This window comes from Pseudomyrmex gracilis, unplaced genomic scaffold, assembly GCF_002006095.1.
Source record: "Pseudomyrmex gracilis isolate BER0280 unplaced genomic scaffold, ASM200609v1 scaffold_110, whole genome shotgun sequence".
Classification (NCBI taxonomy): domain Eukaryota; kingdom Metazoa; phylum Arthropoda; class Insecta; order Hymenoptera; family Formicidae; genus Pseudomyrmex; species Pseudomyrmex gracilis.
The window spans coordinates 159816-187463 of record NW_018020694.1 but is presented as its reverse complement, the minus strand read 5'-3'; the positions used below and the strand labels follow the sequence as shown (position 1 = coordinate 187463).

The 27648-nt window shown below is 39.0% G+C and overlaps 1 protein-coding gene across 1 annotated transcript in view; it reads left to right on the top strand.

The window, feature by feature from the left end:
• The first annotated feature begins 323 nt into the window (after positions 1 to 323).
• Positions 324 to 27648, top strand: part of LOC109856203 — an 81331-nt gene continuing 54006 nt past the window's right edge. Inside the window, exons 1-2 of the mRNA XM_020431217.1 lie at positions 324 to 346; positions 25922 to 26102. Of these exons, the coding sequence (XP_020286806.1) occupies positions 25970 to 26102 (133 nt within the window). The 5' untranslated portion in view covers positions 324 to 346; positions 25922 to 25969. The remainder of the gene's footprint in view (positions 347 to 25921; positions 26103 to 27648) is intronic.

Here is a 27648-nt window from a genome sequence, read left to right as displayed (position 1 = left end):
ATCTCTCTGAAACGGCACGTCGTCGTCGGCGGAGCACCTCGAAACGCTCTAAATTCCAACAGAGGTGGGTGGGAGGTAACGAAGAAACGATAAACGAGTATATATAGACGGAGAGAAGTGATACGGATCGCCGGGGTGGACGACGCAGTTTCAAGAAACACATACGAAGGAATATAAGATTGACGGAGATCCGGAGTTGGTGTCGAAAGGAATCGTTATATATATACATATATATATATATATATATATATATTTAATCGCCACGATGTCAACACTGTGCGACGCCCGTGGCGGCGCGCGGAGCCGCGATCCAGCAATCCGATCCATTGAAGTAGTACCGCGACACGTAAGTCCCGGTTGTCCCGTGATATGAGACGCGCGCGTCAACGCGGCGAATTCCCGCAGGAGGGAATCCGCCGCACGCGAGAACACGGTGGGCGCGCGTGTGCGATGGTCACGTATGATCGGATTCGTGTCGGTGGATCTCGCAGACGTGGTCTGTGGATCTTTTTTTTTAACGGCGTTATAAGCACAGAGATATAAGTTCCTCTCCTCTTTCCTTCATTCAAGTGGAAGTTATTTTCAGCGATCGTTTGACAGACGAGTTATCTTGCACTCGAGCGCGTCGCGTTATCATCTCGAGGGAGAGACATTTTCGTGATTTCCCGCGGCGTAATTTTCACAGTGGAGTACCCGTTTCCGAGATTCTCGCTAATTGAACACGCCCGACGGAACGACCGATCGGCCGAATCCGCTTAACTCGCGAATCCGGGGGATTTGCTTTTTGTTTTTTTTTTTTTTTTTTTTTTTTGATATCTTTGTCTCCTCCCTTTTATTTTTTTTTTTTTTTTTTTTTTTTTTTTTTTGGCCCACGGAGACAGTCCTTATGACTGTCGTTCGTAGAACGCGCTCGTCCCACGATTAATTAATCCCTTCGCGCGTCGCGCATGAATTATTCCACAGTGGTTTCCAGGCGTGTCCGAGAAGTTACTCAACGATCGAATGAATGAAAGAGATAAATCGAAAGAACGGATAGGAAACGTAGATTGATATTGGTGCGAACGTCAATCAATTGTTTCAAATCACGTTTTGTCAAATCCGAATTACATTTGATCGCGATCGGCGATGAATAATTCGCTATTCTGACGTTAAATTAATCTCCCCCCAAAAAAAACCGAAACGAAATAGTCATTTGTTTAATTTCCATTGAGCGTTATTTAATTTTAGCGTCGCGTTATATTGAATGCTATTGTACGGGCGGCTATCACCGTGACACCGCTTTTCGCGAAAAAGCCCTTTGTCTGAAAGCATTCTTTATATTCACACACACAAGCTTGCCATCCCTTTGGTCAGTTTTCTGGGGCTGCGTATGAAATCAAAAAATAGATACGTTGACATATTAAAGTATAATGACTTTGTTAAAGATTGAATTGCAAAAAAGAGACTCTCGTAAAATGTTACAAAGAATTTGTGAAACACAATTTTATCAGGTACTTATGTGAGAGATAATTAACAAATTAGTCATTTTCAATATTAATTGTTCACGATAATGCATAACTTTTATGTAATATAAAACAAGTTTTAATTATTTGACAGTTAAAATTTGTTATTTAATAGAACAAAAATAAATTATGTAATTTTATATTTAAGGGTATTAAGACATATTTGTGCGCTATAAAAACAAAATTTATATATTAAATATATTACTCTGTGAATCTCGATCCTGTCTAGGAAATATTTATTTAAATATAAAATGATCGGACGTATTAAAGAAAATATATTACAAAGAAGCGTGCTGTGTAAAAACTTGCTGGAATAAACGCTAACGAGATCGGATAATTATAAAAGAGAAACACGAGGTATATATTAAGAAAAGAAACGGAAAAAAATGTTATTATAAAATATTTATAATAGTTTTTTTTTGTCCGAACTTTTATATCTAACATCGTTTTCGCGCACAACATTGTAGCAACAAATAACTGCGCCCGATCACATCTTTTCGGTGAGAGATTTTCAATGTTCCATTCCGAGAAGTTCGGAAACTCTTATTGGACACACCTTGTACGCCCCCTCCGCGCGACATGGACGTTCATTTTTACCGGGCGCTGCTGGAACGATCGCGCGCGGAGTACTTGGTATTAATTGAAAATCGGAGTGAACGAAGACGATTTTTTTGATTTGAATGCAAAGACGATTCAATTTCTTCAAAACATCTTATTCCATTTTCCGCGCGCGTAGCCTTAGTGATAAATATAAATGTTAAAAAAAAAAAGAAAGAAAAATGTGAAAAAAGTGTGCAAAATATGCAAATGTATTATTGCGGACAGACGTGACTTTTAATATCGCGCATTCTCGTGCCGTGAATGTCGTCGCGTGTGTGTGTGTCTCCGCTTTCTCGTTTTGATGAGTTTCAGCTGATCGGCATATTAATTGAATTTCGTAGCAAATTAAAATATCAATACAATCAGTCATTAATTCCGAACGTATTAAAAATATTTTGATTTCTTTCTGTTTCTCCGATTTTTCCGCTTGTTAATATCGTTCACATGAGTATTTAACTCGCGTACGGTTTGTCTTCTGTAACGTCGCTGCTGCGAAAACGTGAAATTTTAGCCGAGAGATGTACTAACAAGATTTTGTCGTAGATCAGGATAGACCGGATCGTCTTAAATTAAGTGAAGCCTGTAAGTCCTGAAAAGACATTGTCCCATTTTCCACCTTTTCCGCGTTCAAATTTTTGCCAAGATTTATAGATAGTGTCTGTTGGACAGATTTGTTGAACAGAAGAGATCCGCCCGCGTGGTTCGAAGAGAATGAATATTTTTAATATAGTGTTCTCGCACACACGTCTTTTTTTCCTCTCTTCTTGTATTCTACACATATCGTATTCTACACATATCGTATTCTACAATATGTTTTGTTTTTCTTCACGAAGATGTATAATTCATATACAATTCAAGTCGAGTGTTTTGCGTCTTACTTCGTATTGACTGTGCGTGAAACAAAAACGCGTGATAAGTTTTTTAAAAAAAGTGATTTTCTCTCTCTCACACGTAAAGACTATAAACTTCTCTTCCTATTAATATTTACACGAATAGTTCATAATTAATCAACCATCATGAAATTTAGTTGTTTGTGTGATCGAGTCGGGGTTGAATCGTTACCGGAATTCGGTAATCAAATTGCTCTTTGCACATTAACATTGCACTCTTCTACGTCCCGTACAGAGGGAATATTTTATGCGAAATTGAAATGTTGCATGTTTGCATGAATTACAAGTGAATTCCGCACGGGATCGCCGTTTGTATCGAGTATATACATATACATTATCTATATATATATATATATATATATATGTATACATGTTGAGGAAACTAGAGAGAACCAATGTAATCCATTCAATCATTCATTCATCTGTGGCCGCTAATTAAATTGTTAGGCAATCTTTGAATTCGAACTTGGTATATATATACATATATATATATATATATATATATATATATATAGAAACGACTGACGATTTGTTACTTTGCAACAACAAGCACACGCTCGGGGACTTGCGGAAAAATCCTTTTGCCGTTGTGCAAAACGTGGAACTCTCACCGAATTTTGTTCCGGAAATATGACCGTTGCGCGCTCGTAACGCGGTGCTGTGCACACTGACAAATTATTTTCCACGCCTATAAAAGTTGCACGTAAGTTTTTCTCTGGGGTCGTGTGAATTTTTTCATCTCACTCGGGTTTGTCTCTCTCCCCGCGTTGCGTCTTTAATTATTACTTTAAGGTGGGGATTTGAGTTTATCCTTACATATACATCCCGCACTTGAACACATTAATAATTCCGACGAATCAGAATGAAACTGACAATTTTTTTTTTTTTTTTTTTATGTATTCCGCGCTTTTCTCACCACATTTTATCAGCCTGTTTTGTATGCCCGACTATACGCGGATTATTCTATTCTTGTTCTCTTATGTAGGACGTACATTCATACACGTATCGAGTTGCTTTTTTGTTTTTTTTTAATTGAATTTCTTGCGCAGCTGGCTTTTTCTTAGCGTATTATACGTGGAAACAAAATAGATTTGTTTTATCTGTAGTTTTGTAACTTCACAAAGTATTTCGTTACATATATAATGAAAGGTGAATACTACAAAAATAAAAAAATAATTAATTATAGACAAAATAAAATTGATTCTGTGCAAAAAACTAATACATATACATAACGACCATTAAAAAAAAAAAAAATTCAAACGTATTTCAATTTGCAAAAAATGTGAAAGCCTAAAATTGTTGTTCTTCTGTTACCTCGCGTGTTATTTTGAACGTTGTAAAATCTCTTTCAAAATTTGCACGTAAATAATATTTTGTTTGCACGAATAAAAAAAAAAATGCAAAACTAATGACTAATATAATGCAAACAAATAAATATTTTCAAAACCCGCGGTTACTTAAAATACTTTCACGATAGTGTGCTGATAATATATACTTACAATTAACGTCAAAAGTGAGCATACACCTTGAGAGTACGGAATTTACTCAAAAACTCATACATATGTTGTGTAAATTGTGTTGGAAAAATATAAATTAATTGAAAAAATATAAAGTGTATAGAAATACAAATCAATATAGCAAATATATATGATTGAAACACCACAAATATCACGTACTATCATATTATTACTTCGGTCTTAATACTCTGTAAATATACGAATCTCATATTTGTAAGGTGTATACTCACTTTTGACTCTCACTGCATCCTTTATTAAAAAATACGCGCATACTTCCGCGTATTCGAGTTCTTTGTGTGTGGTTATATATATATATATATATAAATAAGAATATATATATATTTTTTTATTTATGCTTAAAAAGTGTAGTGGAAGAAAAGAACTTGCGTTTCTCCAGGTATATTCGACATCTCGTATATCCCGTTTAAAATCCATCTCGGTATAAAAAAGGTTCTAGTGGATTTTAACTCAAGTTATAAATTTCCGGGCGTGGAAGGCGTCCAAGTTATCTTGAGTAATCAGGCACCAGGTTAATGAAGGAGGTAATTTCGGGACGTAATTTGCGAGCCGTGAAATGTTGTAGATGATTCGGTCGGCGGGAAGAGAGTAAAGTTGCCAGTCCGGAATATTGAAAAAGTGAAGCGACTAAGAGTGATTCCCTCCTGAGCGGGGGGGTATGACAATTTCGCGATAGCGAATCAATCGAAGGGGATGGATGGAGGAAGTGCCTAACTCGATAACCTTATTTCCCGCTGATGCCAGCGAATAAGAAAAAAAAAAAAAAAAAAATACCTGAAGGAGTGCTTTAAACAATTGCAAATCGAGTACGATTCTCTTCCAAAAGTTCTTGAAGCGATCGTTTGATAACAGCCGCGAGTTTCCAGTGCAGCTTATCGCATTGCAGTAAAAACAAGCGGATAAAATAAATAGCAAGAAAAATGCTCCCGATTTCGGCCGCTGCCGCTGCTGCTGCTGCTGCTGCAAATCCTATATCGCGACTTTCTCTCCCCTTTCTCGTGTATTATACATACATCTGTACATATACATACGCTTTTACTGTTTGTTTATTCTCTCGCCTCCAGTTTTTTCCACTTCAGTCTTTTTTGCGCGATATATATGTCATCAATATTTATATATGCGAATAACAATCGCGAATAAAAAAATTTTTATATTTGAACTTGTTTTGAATGGTATTGTTGAATTGTCGGGTTCTGAAAAATTATTACGAGACATACCATATAAATTTGTCTTTTAATTACCGTTATATATTTGCTGGAATTAATATAGAGTATAAAAGGGACATCTTATATATAAAATTATGTATAATTTATGTACATTTATTATCTGTTCGAATAAGCGATATTTGCATATTGTGTTTCGCTCTAAAGGTGTTTTTGCAGCTATAAATAGAACAATTACAAATAAAACAAACATGATTGAAACTTACATCAGATGTACCTCTTCGATTGTGTTTCGCTCTAAAAGTGTTTTTGCAGCTATAAATAGAACAATTACAAATAGAACAAATACAATTGAAACTTAAATCAGAGAAAGAGAGAGAGAGAGAGAGTTCTTGCGAATGGTTATGAAAGCACTGATGCGCGTCTCACCGTATATATACATCTTCATCAAAAGTAATAACAACCTGTGACAACGTCTGTGTAAACGTTCGGGTAATTACGTCAGAAAGAAGAGGAAAAACGTTGCGGAGAAATTTCGTCTCGTTGTTTCTTTCGATCTCTCACATTTCGTTTTACGAGCGCTCGAGAAGCGCTTTTCTGACGCGCGGCCGGAAAAAAGCGGAGTATGAGAGTAGTTCGGTGTAACACCGTATTTTACAAGATTACGCGCCATAAGCGGACCGGGTCGCTTGCCACACAAAAAAAAAAAATTCGCTCAAAGGGCACGAATAGAGAACGGAGGGGAAAGGGTTAAGGGGGGAGGAAGAAACGAGAGAGCGCGCGGAAACTCATTAATCCCCGTACCTGTCGGTGCTTTAGATAATGCTAATTCATCGGAACTTTTTTATTTCGACCCGCACGTTATCCACTCGGGGGCCATGCCCCCGGCGGGTCGGGCATGGTCGAAAAGCCCTCCCCAACGCTTCTTTCACGGAGGACGAAGAAAGAAAGTTGTCATTCGAGCGACGAGAGCGACGAGCGACGGTGACAGCCGTCAGAAGAACGAACGACGCGGAAGAGGAAGGCAATTAAATGCCATTAATTGCGCCGATTACCAGTCGATAAATCGTCGTTACCTGAGCAACTTCATTAAACGCGTTAATTTCTCTGGACATTCATAGTACACGTACCTATATACTAATTGAGCGGCGCGATTACGATTCGTAAACGATTATTTTAATTGCGCGAAATTGCGCTTCGGCGGGCGATAATTGCTCGGCTGGGTGATAATATGCAGCGGGGTAAACATCGCGACGCGAGTAGTAGCCGCGCGCGACAAGGGGTCGAATGGGTTTAATATTTGCGCGGACGGATGTAAGAGATAAAAGGAAAACCCCGGTTACAAAAGAGAGACGTTTCCCCGTTGCTCTTCCCTTTCCCGTTTTGCCGGACAAACAGTAGAACGGGGGGCGCGGTTTGTTACATTATAAAAGGGGCTGATTGTTTGAACGGACTCCAATTTTAATCGCGCACGACTTTGCTAGAACTCTGCGCCGCGGATACGCCTTCACGTTCTTCTCCTAAACAGTAGATTAAAGGCGCACAATGCCGGCTTCTAAGGCATAATCTCTTTGGTAAGAAGGAAAAGCACAATGCGCCGCTGAAAACGTTACTGCCTGTTTGCCCAAGTTATTTTCCCAGAGGATCGTGTGCAACCAGATCCCGACAATTTTCTGCCTTTTTTTTTTCCTCTGTTTTTCTGTATCGGTTACGTTTCGGTTGGCCGCGCGAACAATCGTATCGCACAGCGGCTCTCAACTCATATAATCATTAAATTTGCAATCGCACTTCGCACGCGTACTAACAAGGTCCGTTAATAATTTAACGTCGTCGACGAGACAAAAGGAAATTTCGATAATATTTTTCTTTAACGCTTTATCGTATGTTTGCGTGTCTTTGTTTTCTATATATTAAGTATATAAATTATTTCGACGCGCGATTACCAGCCACACAGATTTATTTTTATCATGTGAGAAAAATCGTCTAGTAGAGAAAATATATAGATATATACGGATATATAGCGTTAAATCTCATAGAGAGATTTCACGTACACGTTCCCACATGTATGTATATTTGTGAGTTAAGCGAAATCAGACAGATATAACTTAACAAAGTACGTATTCGTACAGCGATAGTATTGGGAAGCGCTGATGTAACGTACGCTTTTTGTGGTTCCTATCGGTTTGCACATTTTATCGCTCTTAGTGGCGCGATATTTTCTACGTTCAATGCCGTAGAAGCCCGCCGCAATCTCTTACGCAAACTCGCACACGTAATAAACTCCGCGATATATAAATTTTATCCCTCAGTGTTGTTTTCGTATTACTTCCCGTTTTTTTTTTTTTGTTTGGTTTTGTTTTTTTGTATTAAACCGCCAGTTCTCTTTAACAAATATTCGCAATCGTACGAAAAGTTATACAATTAATAAATGCGTTTTGGGATTTGTAATAAAAGATTGATTAATTAAACATTTATTAATAAAATATTTCTCAGAGTTTAATCAACAATAGATTTTCATCTTTTTGTACAGCGATATTTTATTTAAATAATGTACATTGTACCCCTTTGTTTTCCATTCTACATTAATGAGCTTTCCGAAGAAGAACAGCAAATTTCGATATTTGCAGTAAAACTATACCCGCGTCGCGGTGCTCTTGTTATATTTTCCTTGTTGATAAATAGATATTACCCTGTCATCAAAGGACGATTTATGGGATATATATCTTATATCGTTAAACTCCCCAGAGATCTCTCTCTCTCTCTCTCTCTCTTTCGATCGGTTCATCATTCAACGATTATTAACAGGATGTGCTTATACTTCCAGAACATTCTTGAAAAACAGTGCAACTTACAATCTACGAAAAAAAATGTGAAAATATTGTGTCGCGTTTGTCTGTCCGTAAACGTGCAAATTACCGTTCGCTCACAATCGTTAACAATAAGACGTATCTTAATTACCTTCTTTTTTACACAAAATTAGTTTATCATTTGCATTAAAATAATCTTTTGTCTCTTGTTTCTGTTTGTTTTAAACTGTCTTTTCAAAACAAGCAAACAAAAACAAAATAAACAATTGTTCGAGAAATGTAATAACAAAGAAATGCACTAATTGTCGAGCATTATTTTACAGGACAAATAAAAATGCATTAACCACACTTTTCGTTGCATCTACATCATTTTTTATTATACACATTTTAGCACTCTTTTCCTTCCCCACTCCCGTTATCACGACGCTTGAAACTTTAATGGCGTCTTAAAAGCTTCCTCCCGCAATGTTTTCCACCTCTAAATATATGTATACATTATTTTCCGAGTATTACCATTTTTACCGATAGGTAAATACCTATTCCTTCCCTCTCTTCCGCTCTGTCTTTTTCTCTTTTTATCTCTCTCTCTCTCTCTCTCTCTCTTTCCTGGCTTGAATACAATCGGCAAGCGCCCGATTCCTTGGATGTACCGTTTTAACTCGGAGAGATTGCAAGGATTTCATTACTGTTAACAGCGTTTTCTGTGTTCGCCATTGACATAGACAACAGGGAAACACGGCGCGCAGTCTGTCGGTGAGATGGATCGAATGTCTCGCTGATTGCTTCCTTCAGTTTTCCGGACGGTTCCGCGATGATCAATGATACTGTCGATAATGATGGACGATGTATCGGAACCACATTTTTCCGTTGCCGGCAAAACTCCCTGATCGAAATTTCATATGCCGCTTGAGAAAGAAAGTGAAGATTTGTACGTGTCTCGTAAGATTTCGATGAAGTTTTGTATGTACACATCTCTCTCTCTCTCTCTCTCTCTCTCCTTGCGTGAACTATATATATGTTTATAAAATCGCGAAGAAATTCCAATATCGATTGTTGCGCAATCGTGCGAGATATGATTTCGTTCGTTAAAGTGTTTTTCAGACAACACTGCGGTTTTAGCGAGATAAAAGTTTTTTTTTCAAATTTTATGCTTCGTTGTTAACGATGTTGTTGCTAACAAGCTCGAGCGTGTTCCGCACGAACGGGTTGGACAATTTAATTTCATGTTCTCGGAATTTTTCAGTTTTCGATCACGCTCGTGTTTGACTTTAGTGCGCGCTCGGTTTTGCAATTTTCGAAAACATTTGATTGCAGAAAGACGCGACCAAACGGAAAGAAGAACAAAAATTATTGTGCAATACGAACAAAAAAAAAAAAAAAAGCAAAACGCAATTTAAAGGGAATTTTGATAGCACTTTGCGAATGTAATTTCTGTGCGCGAGGCTCGTCGGCACGGAGGAATTGTTGCGAACAAAAGAGCGTATTGCAGGTCTATAATGGAAAACAATATAAGCATGATGACAATGTGTACACACACACACACACACATATATATATATATATATATATGTAATATATATAGATACACATATCGTGTTGTTTTCTGTAAGGCTTTCAAAAGAGAATATGCACATATTTATATGCCCTATAGATATACATATATATATATATAATATGATGCCAAGAAAAGAGCGAGAAAGTTAGGCGACGCGTTTTCTCGGTTTTTTTTTTTTTTGCGCTCTGTCGGAAGAATCTCAAGCGAAGAGAGAGTATAAAGACCTCGCGATTGTTCGTCTAAGCTGCACGATAATATATCAAGATATCACGTATTTTTCCCATCATTTTCAGCGTGCTTTCAGCGCCAAAGCCTCAGGGCACTCTTTAGCTTTCTGCTTCTGGGAATAAAATTCGTCGCTAAAAATCACCTCTTCGATAACACGATGTCAAAAAGAACTGGATTCGAGATAAAGAGGAATCTCGTTTACAAGAGTGTAATGACAAAGTGTTTCGGATTTATGTACGTACACAAACAAACTACCTCGTTAGGCAAACTGCTGAAAATCATCCTCATTCTGCGCATAATCATAATTCTCACGCAATAATCGTGTAATAACGCAATCGCGAAAGTTAATTTGCACAATGGATAATTGACCGAATTGCTCGCGGAAAGTAATGTAATTTCATCTTGCCATCGCGCTAATGACGTTTATACGGCGGCATTATAGTAATTCTTAAATAATACATTATTATATATATAAGTACAATAAAATACAAATTAACGAACACGTTTAAACACGCGGACCACCTGTAGATGTATCTTTTTAGTCTGCCGTCGTATTCACGTAGCCGAAGAGTAGATTGTGGGATTTACGAGGGACGATTGATAAGTATCCGAAATACGACACATAGATAATAATATCACATTACTTGATTGTTGTTGACGTGTCTCATCCTTCGGAGAAACAAATGTCGAACGCTAACGTGTTTATACGAATCACAGTTCGCCAAAGTAAATTCAAGACAACGCATCGGCTCAACCGTCTCGCAATTGGCTAAAATTTATTTGAAAAAGTTACACTTCGAATTGCCGTCTCATCCGTCTTATTCGCCAGATATGATCCCGAGCGATTTTCATTTATTTCCTAATCTGAAGAAATAGCTCGACGAAGAGTAATTGTCGAGCAACAATGAAGTCGTATATACGCGATGTCGTAAATGGCTATAACTACACGCATCGTTTCGGATACTTCTCAATCGTTCCACGTGACGTGTTTTTGGTTTTTATAGACCGTAAATTTATTATATATACGCGAATTTATCCCTTGTGTTTCCCACAGTTTACGCTCTTTTTTTCTCGCTAAAATGTTTTAAGCAAATAGAAATAGAAAAAGACGGATAAAAAATGTAAAATAAGTGGACTAACTTAGATGTTGCATTGCTTTCTAATTTTTTCCGTTGATTTTACTTATGTTTATATCATTCTGCTCGTGCACACACAATTGGAATTCTTTCATTTAAGGTTTCGCCATTTATACATCTTGAGAGCTACGCTCGTATTGTGAGACGTTCAATGAAAAGTTATTCACTATCGCGCGCCCACGAAGAACTTTTACTTTACATTCCATTAACAAAGTAGAGAAAATTTGCAAGAAACAATGTCGAAACAACAGAAACTACCGCGGCAATCTTGAAAACACGACCTCCACTTGTTTTTTTTTTTTGCTCGATTATTAGGTCACGGAAAAGTTTCCTGTACGCCCGTCGTAAAAAGTCTCGGCAGAAGCGGTTTAAAAAGTTTTGCGATTACAAAATTTCTATCTCTCTGTCTTATACGCGTTTACATTTTCGGCCGTTTTCCTTCTCTCTTCTACCGCACTTTTCTATTCTCTCTTCCTGTGTGTCGCTTTATAAGCTTAATCGTTTAATTTTTGCCGTCTCTTTCGAGCGTTTCTGCGAATTAAAGTGTCCCATTTTCTCCCCGCTGTTAAATTTCACAAAATCACGGCAATTGAAGCGTATTAACAAGAAACTGGTCAGCGGTTCTCAATTTGCGAGAAACGAGCGGAAATCAAGCATGTAGCCGCCTGAAAGCAACTTTCTGGTTTTTGCCCGTACGTGGTTCCGTTGCGCATGAAAGTGTGTGGCGTTTTTTTCACAACGCCAACATTTTTCGCTCTCTAAAAACTCGGAGCACGAAGCGTTTCGCGTTGAGGAACATATATACATACGCATATGTACCGACGCGAAAGGGTCGATAATCAGGTGCCACGCGTGTGGGAATTTTTTATCAAAAGCATCTTTTGCCAAGATCCTAAAACATTTCTCTTGCATGTTTTAAAATCTATCCACTGCATGCGCGCATGTGTGTATGTGTGTATACTATGATGCTGTTGCGCGTTCTGTATGTGGATTCTCGTGACGCTAATTGTATGTTTTTTCGCGCATTAACACGTCCAAGGCAAATTCGTTTAAAAAGAACTGTCGTCAAAAACGCATGCGCGCAGCTTATAAATATCCGCGCGTAATCACTCGTTTTCGTTTTTTTTTCTTTTTTCTTTTTTTATTTCAGAAAAAATGTGATAATATAAAATGACATTTTATTAGTTTGTGCAGATAACACACAGTTTTACATACGAAACATTTTTCTAGCTTGTAATTGCCTTAAAACATATTTGCGTGTGTTATGAATATTTTTTTTTGTTTTTCACGTCACGTTTCTTTTAACTCTATAACTTTGCAATTTCAATTAAAGGTTGCAACAATTAACTTTCACAGCAATTTCTACCCGCGACATTGTTTCACAATATTATATATCCATAATAATTATCAGTGTGCAGATATATTTTTTAACATATTATTTTTCAGTATATAATCGTCGACTGCAAAAAGAAAACAAAGAAACAAAGACGTTAGCCGCGTGATATGCTACCGGTATATACATATTTGAGGCAAATTATGCACATACATAATACCAGTCGATATCTGGTGCATAATACGATCGTGTAATATGAATGAATATTGGACATCAAGAATACAGGTTTTCAATTGATTACTTCTGCATACATTATACGGTTTTATAAGCCGCTACGGCATAATTGAAGCGTTGGTAGGAGATAAGGGTGTTTTTATTTTCGACGCGATATTTCGAAACGTGTTGCCCGCGCTAATTTTGAGACGTAATTGGAAAAGTGTCATAAATATCTCTCACAGTTAAAACCGTCATAAAACAGAGATAAAAATTCTTTGAAGATAATAAAATCATTTTATTTGTTTTTTATTCATGTATTGAAATCTGCTTAATGGCAAATGGGAATGTATTTAAAAAGCTCGATATTTTGCTCCCGGTATGTACATCACCGTCGAATTACCCGAAACGATTCTTCTCATCGCACTACTTCCAGTCGACACGAATCACTGACTAACGCGAGGTACTTGACCCGGGGCTAATTGATACCAAACTGGTAGGTTAAACTTGCATCCGGCATTGCTTCTTCTTTAATCGACATGAGAGACCGCAGTGAAGTTTCACATACAAGCGTGCGCGCATCCACACATACACACACGGAGAGGACGGAATTCAACTCTTGAGTAGAGGCGGAATACAATTTCGGTCGGAGCGCGGTGCGCTCAACGAGACTCGATACTATCGGATTAGAGAACGAGATATTTTATTTCTCTCGCGTGTTACACGACGGGGGCCTCGTAGAATTTTCACGTATTGCGATACAAATCGATCCGACAATTTTGCGTTCCGAGCCACCGCGTCTGAGGAATCTCGCGAGTCGATGCGAAATACTCCGGGCCGAATCGGCACGTTTCAACTTTCGGATACACTAAAAATCCATTTGCAACGAGCTGCTTTGTAGAGCAGCAAAAACAAAACAAAACAAAAAAAAAAAAAAAAATGATGCAGCATTTGAAACAATCGCCAAGTCACAAAATACCGTATAGATATATTTCTGCACTTTTGCGCTCCTAAACGTACTGTAATAATTATTTTACTCGCGCGAGTATAACATATCGCATCAAAATTTTATTTTCCACTTGCGAAAGGATCGCTTTTCAAGTGCTCGGCTCTGTCCGGCAATTGCTCCGGTGTGCGACTATAGCTGCGGGAATGAATTGACAAAAAAAAAAAAAAAAAAAAAAAAAAAAAAAAAAATTTCGACGTTCAGGAAACCATGGAATATACGAGAAAGTGGTTAGCGATACATGGTTCGTGAGATTCAGCGCTTTGACGCGGCCCTGTAGCTGATGCCGGAGTTAATTGCCGGATGCAATTGCCAGATCCGAGCTAGCTCGTGCACTGCACACACGCGCGCGAGGATCCACGTTTACCATCAGTCACGAGTGTGATGCGTTACACTTTACCACTTCGATCGAAAATTCGAACGAATGTGAAATGTGCAAACACAAAAATCTATATAGACAGAGAAAAAGAGAGAGAGACAGAGTGGGGATAAATTTCCGGGCAAATTTTTCTTGCGAAAGTAACGCATGTACGCGCAATTGTTCTCTCTTCGCGAGAGAAATATATTTTACTCGATACTTTAAATATCTTTTAACGCACACGTATATATAAAATATTGCACTAACATTCTTTCACGTGGCAACATATCCGAACCCGATTTATTTCTTTACACTTGGCGAAATCGCGGATCCCGACAACATAAATTCACATTTCCGCAAAGCTGTCTGCAAACGCATGTACCAGGCGAGCGCTGCTATATCCGCAACGCTCGTAACCGTGAAGATAAAAACCCATTCAGAAGTTCAGTTTGTTAAAGCGCTTTGCATGTGGCGCTTGTACGGTAGACGCATTATGCATATCATAAGTGCGAAACATTGTGAAAGTTCAGCGGGAATTCCACGTACATGCGCACCGCATTAAAAATCTAATTACCGAACGCAAATACCAAAAGTTAGATATGTAACCGTTTCCAGCGGTGTGCGAATTATGTATTTGCAGAACGTACATACATATATATATATATATATGTATATACGTACGTATAAAATTTATATATACGATCGAATGTCACTTAATTTAAGAGAAACGGCGTCTGGCGTTACTCGATTAGATTGGGTAACACGAAGGACCCGCTCGCGCATTACGACCGTTTCTATCCGGTTCGATCGTGACGGGGATATTTCTTTTCAATGAGGTCCTCCGGGATGTATGACGGGAACCCTCCGGTTCCGATAATGCCGATAAATTTCCGCAGCGAATGTCTTCTCTGATAGCAATTAGTATTCATAAAGTGCACCGCGCTGCTGCTAGAATGGTTCCCTAAGGGCGGGGTTTCGGCCCCCCGTTCGAAACTTAATCCACCGTATTGCCGGACAAATGTCCGCCTGTTAATCTAAACGCCGCTGCGCCAGATCTACCGTATTGTAATCCGTGCCGCGTAGTTACTTTCGGTCGTTCAGCCACCGCGCACCGCAACCCTCCGACGTTATATACCTTCAACGATGACCGTATCCGTATCCCGCCGCTGCACCGCCGTTACATCCGTTTTACCATCGCTTCTTCTTCTTCGTCTTTTTTTTTCTTTTTTTTTTTACTTTTTTCTCACCGCTCTCGTTTTTACACCCCGGCTACTTTAGTCTCTCGTTAAAGCTTGCGCCGCTGCGGCGCTCATCTTCCGAAGCTTAACGCGCTTCCCGTAATACAGATAGAGAAATCCCCACTCGAGGAAGCCTCTTTTCAGGGATACGTCGCGCCGTTGAGATCGAGACGTCGTCTCGGGACGATTACCACATATTGGAAAATCCTTTAGGGATGATGCGCGCGCGCGCGAACATACGCGCGTACTTTTTTCCTCGCTTAAATCAACGGTTTTTACTCTGTAAAGCGCATTTCCCAGTTACAAAACGCGCGCGCACACACACACACGGCTATTCGAGTTTCTGACTGATCGGCGTGCATCATTATCGACTTGGTTGGGTAACAGCGGTGCGGTTTTGAAAATGGATGTTCTATGTTACAATCCGCGATTTCTTTCCAGTAAAAATGCTTCCGCGCGCATTTTCCCGAGTTAGTTCGCGCCGCGATAACGTTTGTCTAAGAGCGAAGGCTCCGCTTTTTATTGTCGAAGTCAAGTTCAACTTAAAACCCCGGGTTTTCTTTTCTGTTTTTACAACGTCTCTCATTAACGTAATGAAATTAACCGTCACGCTGATATTATTCACGAGGAACTCAAATTTTTTTAATTAATACGAGAATTAAAAAAATTTGCGAGCGCGCCACCGAATTAGTTCTCAATCAATTGTCATATTGTCATTTCTGTTACATTGATAGTTTTATTATCACGATTTCGCGACAAAATGCCATTACGTTGTACAAACTATTGTGAGATGAGAAATATAATGTCGCAGAAGGGAAATCTCTCGAAATATTGAAATGATTCTATCGTATCATTCCACATTGTTCTTCTCTATCGTCGTCTGACATCGTAAACTCGTTAAGAGAAAATGGCTTTGAAAGCTTTCTTCCTCTTTCTCCACGCGGAACGTGAGAGATTTTTCAGAAGCTTATACGAAAACGCGTTAATTAAGTGGAAGCGCGTTTTATTCTCTCTCTTTCTTTTTTACAAGAAAATCCTTTTATAAAAATCAATGCGTGATGTCTGTCTTTTAATAAAGGAAAAGGGACAATAGAACGGGGGGATCGTTATGAAGTTAGCTCTTCGATCTCGCGTATTATAGCGTCATAAAATTTGCTTATCCCTCAAAACTTCACAATTACGTGCACGTACGATAAATCGTGATGTATACGCGCAATTATATTTTTACGAGATGCTCTTTAAAGTTAGCGTCTCCGCCGGGTCACATCTCTTATACATACCGCTTGAGCTTTCAACAAAAAGCAGCTTACGTTCAACATTTTACGACAGCCCGAGCGTGTTCTTGGCTACGGCGGCGCACGGGGAGGGACCGAATTGCTCTGCGAACTATATCCACTTTGCTCGAATTTCCAGAGCAACGGCGGATCCTTAAAGAGACAACTCCCTCGTTATCCCCCGAAGCCGCACATTCGATCGAGAAAGCCGTAGACCGGGGAGATATCGTCTGTGCGAGCCTTAGCTCGGATTCCTCAAAGACGCGGACCGCGGTCACGTGACTAGCTCGACAAAGAGATACGCTTATATACAACATCACCGTTCGATTTTGCTTCCGAACGTAAGCGTAGCGCGGGACACACTACTACCGTATGTCTTTTGATTTGAGAAAGTTACGCGACGAATTTAAAAGAACAAACTTTTGTTTTTTTTTTTAAAAAAACAGACGCGATTTCAAGAAATAAAAAACTGTTAATATATTACATAGAACAATCCGAGTTAAATGTACCACAGTTTTACCACATCCGTCAATTTGACGGTATTTGAAAAACGTTTTATTCGATATTTTATATTTCTTTAATATTTAAACAATTAATTAACAAAAACAGCTTTCAAATTTTTTATTGCAAAAAAATTTGTAATATTTTGATTTTTAATATCTCACACTTATATTAAGTGAAACTACTCGGAACATTTCTTTCAAATGGATTGCATTTTTGAAATCCATCATTTTTTTGACGGGGGTTTGGTTGTTTTTCAGTCTGGTGTTAAGTCACAAATGCTGTTTGCACTCGGACAGTTCAATGTTTTTGTTGCGAAAATGCGAAACTTATACCACGTTTTAGTTCCACGTTTCTTTTTACCTCCATTAAATAGCAAAGAGAATGTTTTTCCACCTGTGTGTTCACCCATGCACAAAAGTAACAGCAAATGTCTTTCCACACGCTTACCTACCTCGGAATTCCCCTCGATCTTTACACGGGCAGAACTTGTAAAACGGGAAAAAAAGCTAGCGAGTGCTTTTTCGGAACTAAGAATAAATATCGCCAGCCAAAGAACTCGTCTTCGAGTACTCGCTAAATAAAACATTTTTATATTATGCGCGTTATACACACAAAAAGATGTTAATATTCTTTTATTATATATTTATCTTCGCGTGACTCACGTAAGTTTTTTTTTTTTTATCCGAGTGATGATTGTGGTATATGTTTGTAAGACGAAGGGCTCACTTTGTTAGCGCGGCGCGTGATGCATACGCGGAATATATTTTGCGTACTATATTACGAACAATTTAAAAAAAAGAATGGTACCGCTTTGGTGAAACATGAAGATATTATTCACTGTCACTGTCACAAAACGTGAGGATATTATTCCGCTGCAAAAAACAAAAAAAAGAGAACTGAAAGTTTGAAAAATGACCTTTTTTTGGGGACAGAGATCGAAGTTATAAACTTTATATTGCCCGCGTTGCAAATACATATATTTCTGATTGAAAAGTAAATAAATTTGTTGTTTTTTTTGTTTTTCATGGAAAATACTCGAAGAATCGTTTTTTTTTCCGCACTTTCTTCGCATACTTGCGTTCCTTCTTCATTCTCTTTAAGATCGTCGTACTTTGTATTACGTAAAAATTGGGGAAGGTCGGCTATAAATGTGCTCGTGACGGGAGTTGGTTAAGCCAGAGACTCGTTCGGAGTATACCTTCGGTCTTCCTACCCCGAAGGACATATTAACGCTAACTGCGTGTTCCAGAAGAGGCTTCCGCTAACGTGTAACTCGTGCCCACTTCGTGCAATATCTCCAAAACTTGCACAATATCCGCGGGACCGGGTCCACGTGGATCTTTGAGTTTGCGTCTCTTCTCTCTCTCCGCGTACTTCCGACAGACGAAACTTTGACGCTACCTTAACGAAGAAGAAGTTTCATCACCCTGAGCGCTTTCCGTGCCTCTTGTAATATTCTAACAGACATCGCACGCTCGTCTGAGAACATCTGTGATGACGGTATGCCGGGGTAATGAGAGAGAATTAATATTAATTACGTGATTGTCAACGCAGTTGACTCTCACGGTAACTCGCTCGAACACTCGTCGGAATCGCGACTGCTCAAAGTCTTCTTCGGTCTTGTCGAAAGAGCAACTTTGACTTTAAGAGATGTCGAGCAACGGCAACTCACGCCCCCGAGAACGTCGCGGATGTGTATGTATATATATTATGCAATTCAAATTACAAAGTAAACACATCGTCTCTCGTCTTCCTTTTATCTCACATTATGTTCAGTTACTTTGAAAGAGCGCGAATGATTCGTCGAATCCGACCGTTTGTTCCGTCGACAAATTCTCTCGTCCAAGTTAAATATCTTTGCGTCGTTATTCTCTCTCTCTCTTTCTCTCTCTCTCTCTCTCTCTCTCTCTCTCTCTCTCTCAAGCGACATTTGTTTCCTTCTGTACGATCTCTATGCATTGTTGTTGCACGTGTCGTCGCTCATAATCGTTTTCAAACTAGACCGACAATGCGATGCGGTTTGCGTGCAACAAGAAGGATCACGCATGGTATTTTCGAGCGTTTCCTTTTGATATATATATATATATATATATATATATATATATATATATATGTATATTTATGTATATATACATATTATATACACGTATACAAACGTACACGTACGTATACATTCTTGATATTACTCTTGTCATGACTCGGTGTCGAGTCCGCCCGATGACGGCGTGAAAACACAAATCGGAATGCAAGTTGGTGGTGTGACTCGCGGTGACGAGCGCAGAATGCGTTGACAGTTGGATCACGTAGTTTAATATAATGTCCCGACAACGAGAGGCGTTCTCCAGATGACAAAAGCTAATGGCGTGTCGTAAGCGTCTCTTCTTGCACGACAACACGTCTCTCTCCGATGTGTCGCGGATGAATATCTTCGGGATGTAGCGTAACCTTCGGCGCGAATATCGAGAGAAACACGAAACGTCATTAGCTGCGTAATGCAATCTTTCCGTATTGACATTTGCTCACGCACGAAGAAAGTTTTTCCAAAGTTTTTGTTTTCTTTTGCGTATAAAACACACACACTGTAAAAACAATATAAACGTATACAATTTTTTACATAGCAGTGAGAGAGAGAGGGAGACTTTATCGTGAAAAGCTGCCCGAATCCCGAATAAAATAAGAATCGCGTGATTTCTTGCGTACTATAATCTTTACTTATTTGCTTTATATTTTGCTCCTATTCCCCTCTCGTGTTCTTTTTCCGAGCTATCGCGATCCTTCGTAACTTTGATATTACGAGTGGCAGAATTTTTCGTTTTACTCGTTTTTGATTTCTCGTATCGCGCGGTCGTGTACGTCAGTGCGAAGTTTCCGCTTTTCGGATGTCACGTGACGTGAATTCGAAGTCTGTTTCTCTCGCATGAGACTGCACAAACGGTCCGAAGTACGTATCGAGTATGTGTGTGTGTGTGTGTGTGTGTGTTACGTACGTACTTATATATGGAACCGTCGTCGTGTATAATAGAGAAGAAAGAAGAGAAACACGTCACGTTAAATTGTACGAACTCTCCCCTTACATCGGCGACAAATTTATAAATTATCGCGTATTACCACGTTTTCGCACGTAAGTAATTTTTTGCGGAGCAAGATTTCTGACGTGTGTGCCCGACAAGCCAGACTATCGTACATATACACACTCTTTTTTTAAAAATATATCGCGGAGAGAAAAAGAAATATGAATACACTCTCGCGGGGTCTCGAAAGTTCTCTTCACCTCTTCGTTTCGCTCGCGCATTACTTCTTCATTCGAACTCTCTTAAAACATTCTTTCTTGTACGCGAGCCTCGCGAGCAGCTTCGCGAAGAAGCAGTCCCGCTCGTTGCGGTGGCACACAGTGACATTTTCTTCGCAACTCTTTACTCAGTAACGACGCTGCTCTTCGAAGCGAGACATCAAAGTTACCCGGTATACCACAACGAGACGCAAGGCGAATGCAAGCTGCCAAATGGAAGATCCGCACGCATCCGCGCCGCGACGTTTCTCTTTCTTTCTCTCTCTCTCTCTCTCTCTCTCTCTCTCTCTCTCTCTGCTCTTCTGCAACGAGGATGCACGTCGTTGAAGTCGTGCTCCTGTGGTGGAAAGCTTCTTCTGGGTCACGAGCAAACATTGAGAGAGAGACAGAGAGAGAAGATGGAAGAGAGAGAGAGGAAAGGGTTACGTTCCTCCGACCGACTCCGACATCTGCTCCGGCGTGTTATTTCCAGCTCGCGCGGGAGATACACACGGCGGCACATCGGCTCGGCGGAGCGGAACGTCGAAGTTTCTTTCTCGCCTCTCGCGGAAGTGTGTGTTCGTGTGCGAGAGGGTGCGTTTGTTGTAACGAGCGAGTAACCGGTTTGCAAACGTAAGCGCGCGGAAGTTATCGGAGTATATAGTCGGTTGGAATGGAGAGGATCATCCTTGCGCTGTTTCTCGTTCCGCTTCTGAAACACGCGGCGCACAGACGGGTAGATCGCCGACTTCGAATATGCTACCGCAAGTCTTACGATTATGGTCATTGCGCCGATTTCGACGTGGTATCGCGCGCGATGCGAGATTCGGGATAACACGGGAAGCTCGTTTTCGGTGTAAAAGCTTCGACAGACCGTTAGAGCGTGCGGTTAGTATCGCCAAAGCTCTGGACCATCAAGTTATCATCGCGCCGAAGGTGTGACGAAGTTAATATCACGTCTCGGGAGATATCGTGGCAACGATCTAACCCTCTTCGGGGAGCTGTGGGATATTGTTGGGAACATCCCTGAGTCTCAGGAAAATGGAACGTCCATCCTTCCCGCGAACGTCGACTCGTATAAGTTTCGCGAAGGCGAGATTCGTACGTCGAGAAACTTGTTGAACTTGAGGATATCAAGCAAGTTCGACGTTGAAGTTACACAGTGTTCCAAGTATACGCAGCCGGATCTTATACATGTACATATATATTTGTGTGTGTGTGTGTGTAAGTAACGTTACATCATGAACGGCTGAATTTCGCGCCAAGTTCCAACTGACAAAGTTGACAGTATCTTCGACCGAATCTCTTTTCGGGTTCGTATTCCACTATATAACGGAGTTTGCATTGAACACGCAATATGAGTCAAGTCGACTACTGTTAGGCGACTATTTATCCTCCAAACGCGCGCGTATGTACGTCTATATGTTTGCTGAACTGCAGCTACTTTGACTGTGACAGAAGTCACTTCGGGTTTGTCACAGCAAACAGGGAGGGGGAGGGGAGGGGCACTTGACTTTGTCGCGGCTTCGTTTCACAGTCTGCAGTTTCACTTTTGTCTTCTCTGAGAGTTGAGAGAAGTTGATTTGACATTGTTAAGAAAAGAGGGAGTGAGAGAACGCGAAACAATAATCGAAAAATTCTCTCTCTAGTAAAAAAATTTTGGTTTCGACAGGGAAAAGATCTTAGGCGCACAGATATTATATCAACCTGTTCGGACTTCGATGCGAGCCAACCGGAAATAATGCTCGTCGAGAGACGGCGGAATACGAGAACAGCCGTATTTGCGAGGTGTGTAATGTTAGCTCGCGTGAGATTTTGCCTGGTCATCAGAACACGGAAGCGGCAAAATCGCTGGCGCGACTCTTTTATTCCGATGTTCCGCATTCAGAATTAGCAACCGAGCAAGAGAACTTTGATATTCGAGCTGCCGGTGCAACTCAACGATCGTCTTCGACTAATTGCGTCAGTGAAACATCATTATACACGACGTCGGTAAAGGTCGTCGGATATAAAGAAAAAAAAAGAAGAAGAAGAAATGTCGAGATAAGATCTCCGTAGAAAACGTCTCTTGGTTCTTTCTTGATATTATTTTTACCTTCTTTACCCGTTTTAAAAGGTGCACTCAGCATTCGAAGGTGTTATGAATAATTTTTTTTAAATCCTTAAGGATGAATATTTTTTTTTCGAGTTTTGAGTAGAGAGTTTTGATTGAGAGAGAGTTTCTAATTTATTTTCGAGAGATTGCGCGAGTTTTCTTTATTTGGTCAATGTTACTGCATAAGGCAGATTTAATGAAATTAATATATTACATATAATATACATGCATATATAAATTTATCTTGAGATAAATTAATTTTTTACAAAAAATTATCGACGATACATAACAATACTGTAAATACATACAAGTGTTTTTGATGAAATATCGCGATAACAGCAATATGCATAATAATGCTTCCGCGGAATTCCTCTTTGCTGGTAACGCGGAAAATCTAATCTTTTCGATAACCTGGTACACGAGTTTCCTAGAGCTTGTATTGTTATACGCTGATAAAGTGTCAGTCGAATGAAGAAGGACAGGAAGTAGGCGGTGCGGAGGAAGATTTAGGCGAAGAGCTTTGCTCGTTTACCTCGTCGAGGTGACGCGTTCTAGACACGTCCGACACAAACGAGCCCTGATATCTCCTGTTCCGCGAAAAGAAAAACTTTCGTGTTTGTGACAATGTCGGAATTCGGTTCGCACCACGTTTCGCTTCAGTTTCTTGATGTGCAAAAAGCGCATCAAACTGATTTATGTTTTCCATTTAGTTTTTAAACTTTTTCTGTTTTTAGGTAAAAATTACTAATAATTTAAGAGAGATCACGACGCAAACTGGTGATATTCAAAATAAATTATTATAAAAAACAATCTGTACACAATAAAAAAATTGTGTGTTCATATATGAAAATTTTCTTGTGTTATTTCGTTTTGATTATTACTTCAATGTAAAATTACAACTGCCACGCTATTATTTTTGTAACGTTTTCATGTGTTAGATTTACATCACTTCACAACTTAACATTTTGCGCACAGAAAAAATGGAGTTGTCACAAAAATAAATAATTCATTCAATTGCATTTGCAATTAATTTATTATCTATATTCTTAAAGCAACTATTTGCTGTGTGCTGTGCAATAATATTGATATTGCATCAACAGAATATATTTTGATTAAACTGATGCTATTGTCAACATCAAGTTTTTCCGTGTGTATGTCACTTAATAATAAAAATTAATATTAATCGAGAAATGAATATTATTTTGTAAGTGTTTTTAACACAATTAATCCACATGTCTCTCAATTAATCTATATGTTACAAAGTCAATTTTCAACATTCTAAGAAAAGTTAAATTAAATCTCAAACTAATCGTGAACTTTGACAAACAAAATAATCGAATTTACTTTAAAATCAAAGTTAAAATAACTATTATCATGTGCTAATTTAACACAAGAAGTAAGTGTGTTTTTTGAAATACATTTCTTATAAGTTGTTGTAACTACTTTTCCATGTAGTTTTTAATTATTTTATATTATGTTACATTATTTTGTATTATGTTATGTTTATATCATGCTTTATATTATAGTGTGTTTAACATTACTAATTTGTCAAATAAGTAACACATGACGAATGAGTTAACTTAACTTAATAAAAAAGATAAAGAGAAATTTTTATTGATTCCCCTCAGGGTTACAATATTTCCTTACGTTCCTCTTCCACATTTCCCACAACCAATTCAAGCTGATTGAAGGCCCGATTCAGTTCGATTTTTTTCTATCAAAATAAACTCGACTTGAAAGAGACCGGCCCCAAAAAATCTGACATTGTGGATTCGAACTCGGGACTTCCCCTTTACGCTCAGGCTGCGAGACCACTGAACCGGTTTAATTTAGCTTAATATAGTAGTGCCTCGAAATTTTTCCGCTCGCGGAAAAATTTCAAGGAAGGTATGTGTTTCGAGAATTGCCGGCTGTTATCTCTGATTGGCTCAATCACAAGCTCGATCGTCGCAGAGCCATCCCCACCAATTCGCGCGAAGCCTCGGCGAAGAACTTCTAGAAATTGGTGGTGGGGATGACTTCCGGAAAAATATCGAGACAAAAATGCGGAAAATTTTCGAAGCACTACTGTATTTAGAGCGGACTTTTTGAAATATATATAAAAAATGACAAAATTAACATTTTCTTTTTCACTGTGTATGCAATATTAATATTGTGTAATAGTCACTAACTTCGATGTGACAACTAATCCTGATCTTTCCTATTTTATTTATGATTCTTTATCTCTAATTAATATTCTCATAACTCGCTCTCTTAAATTGATTTAAATCAATCACTCTGATTGTTTGAAACAAATGATCAAAATATTTCTTGAGAGTATTTCTCCATTGACCTCAATCCGTTTTATCGAGGTATTAAATTTAAGATCTAGGTATCCTCAGTAATTACATACATGCTATATGAATTTGTTATCGACTTTAATAGAAATTATTTAAGGAAAACTTGTCTAATATCTTGCGATGGAATCGAGAAATTTCGAGATCAATGAACCTGTTTACTCGCATTAATAGGGTACTATCGGCTCACCCTTCGTACGATAGGATGATCATCAAACTATACCGCATCTCAAATAGCCCGATGCTATTCCGATCGATTCTCGTTCAACGTAAGTAGAACCAGATGCCGCGATCAATAATTTCGTCAAAAATTTGAACGTTTATAAATACCCGAATCAATTTATAAATGTGTTTCAAAGCGTATCAAACATGATAAGATTATAATAAAAATATTACATTTCTTATAAGGAAAAGATTTGAGATAAAAAAAAAAAAAAAAAACAGGAAAATGTGTGCGTAAAAGCTAATTTTTAAATTCTCTCTTCTCTCCTTTTATTCCATTATTTCCTCCGAATAAAGTACGTATATAGTCGGCGCAATCGGCAAAACTCGTATCAAAGACAAACTGTCACGAACCAGACCCGAGTTTACAACGTACGCTCGCGCGCGTACATGCTATGTAATATCTGTAACAAGCGGGCGGTAACGGCGCGGCGGCGGCGGGCGGCGTGGTTAAAGTAACATCAGGAATTTCCGAGCGTCCTGACGAACGGCGTGACTAACATCCCACCGTTTCTCTCGCAAAACGAACTCGTTCTCTCGGTTTGCGTTCAGCCCGGAGAATCGCGGAAATCGGTTCCCCGCGGCGGTGAACGTAAATTGGGAAACGCCGATAAACTTTGACGTTACTAACGTCGCAGAACGCCGGCGGTGAATGAAGAAGACACACGTCGGTGGTGGCGGCCTTGAACAGGCGAGCCGGAAAAATATGGTGCACGAGGGCACGGGTCTGTGGCACGCGGCGGGATCCAACGCATCGAGGTGGCTGATGATCATAATACACGGATACCGAGCCACTACTCTCGTCCTGTACATCCTTCTCAACGTGCTGGTGCGCACCGGTGAGTACCAACCCCTACCTTTCTATGGATTCCGCCCTCTTGTGAACGGAACGTTTGTTTTTCTGCGGGTTGTTTGCTTAGGACCCGTCTTTCTCGTCAAAGCCGAGCGGATTCTGGCCGGCGCGTGTAAAGTGGAGAGACAGCTTCGAGCGCTGTCGCGCCCGCGTGTGTGTTGACTACTTGTTCGTTTTCTCCTCTTATATCCATACTTGACACAATCGCGTTCAAAAATTTCTCCCGCAAACATCACGTCTGTTTGGTTTGTATATCGTATTATTTTATTAATATTTTTTTTTTATAACAAGCGATAAACGCGCGTATCCGGTGCGAAATGTCGTTACAATAATACCACCACGTATCGAGTACAAATAAATATCAATATTAATTTTATATCGATTTCGAATTTATATTTATTTCTTTGCGAAGAAATTTAAAAACATTTATTTATTTTCGCATTTATTCTGTACGTATCTGTACGGACTTCCGTGCTGTCGTATACAGCCTTGCAGTTATTGGATATTTATAGAGAGAGAGTGATTCAAACGAGCTCTTTTATTCTTTTTTTTTTTTTTTTTTTTTTATATGAAGTTATTTGCCTTAAAAACTGCACAGAATTTACGCGTTCACGCGTTCATAAGAATTTTATTTCCGTTCTATTCTCTACACGTAATACGAAAGTGTCAGTGCAACTCCATTTGCTGAGATGTAGCTCTAACTGTGTTATTTATNGCTCTTTTATTCTTTTTTTTTTTTTTTTTTTTTTTTTAACACGGAGTTATTTGCCTCGCATACTGCAAAAAATTTACGCGTACACGCGTGAATAAGAATTTTATTTCCGTTCTATTCTCTACACGTAATACGAAAGTGTCAGTGCAACTCCATTTGCTGAGATGTAGCTCTAACTGTGTTATTTATTGTTCACAATAAATATCTTGAGATTATTTGACATTGCTTTATCGCGAGATGTCCATTTCCAATTGTTATTAATTATCAATGATTTTATATTTATTATTTGCGAAGAGATTAATGACCGTCCATTTAATACAAGTGCGATAAAATCTTGTCCAAAATTCAAGTAGTACCTGTCTTGTTTATCTCTCGAATGTTGCAACGCGACAATAAATCGACGTTGGCACTCGAGATACACGTATGATATGACGATACATCATAGTTCGCCACTCAAAGGATTAATGCATTTAAATTACGCTCCAGTATGCGCAGATATACTGCCGGCCTATCGCGATACGGGCAATAAAAAGCGGAATCTGGCTGTGCACGCGTATTCGTTATATTATGTTTTATGAATTTAATAGAACGTCCTTCGTAAAATACAAAACGGCGATTATATTGTTGCCGCTCGACCGCCTGCGATATCAAATTTGTAAAGATATATTTATTTATACGCGCGGCGCCGCGTCAACTTATGTCGTTAAAACTTTAATCTTTCATTTTCACGAGATATATTTACATCTTCGAAATGATCGAAAAATAATTTGTAAAAAAAACTTTTTTCCAGATTTCAATAAAAAAGAATCCATTCTTTCTA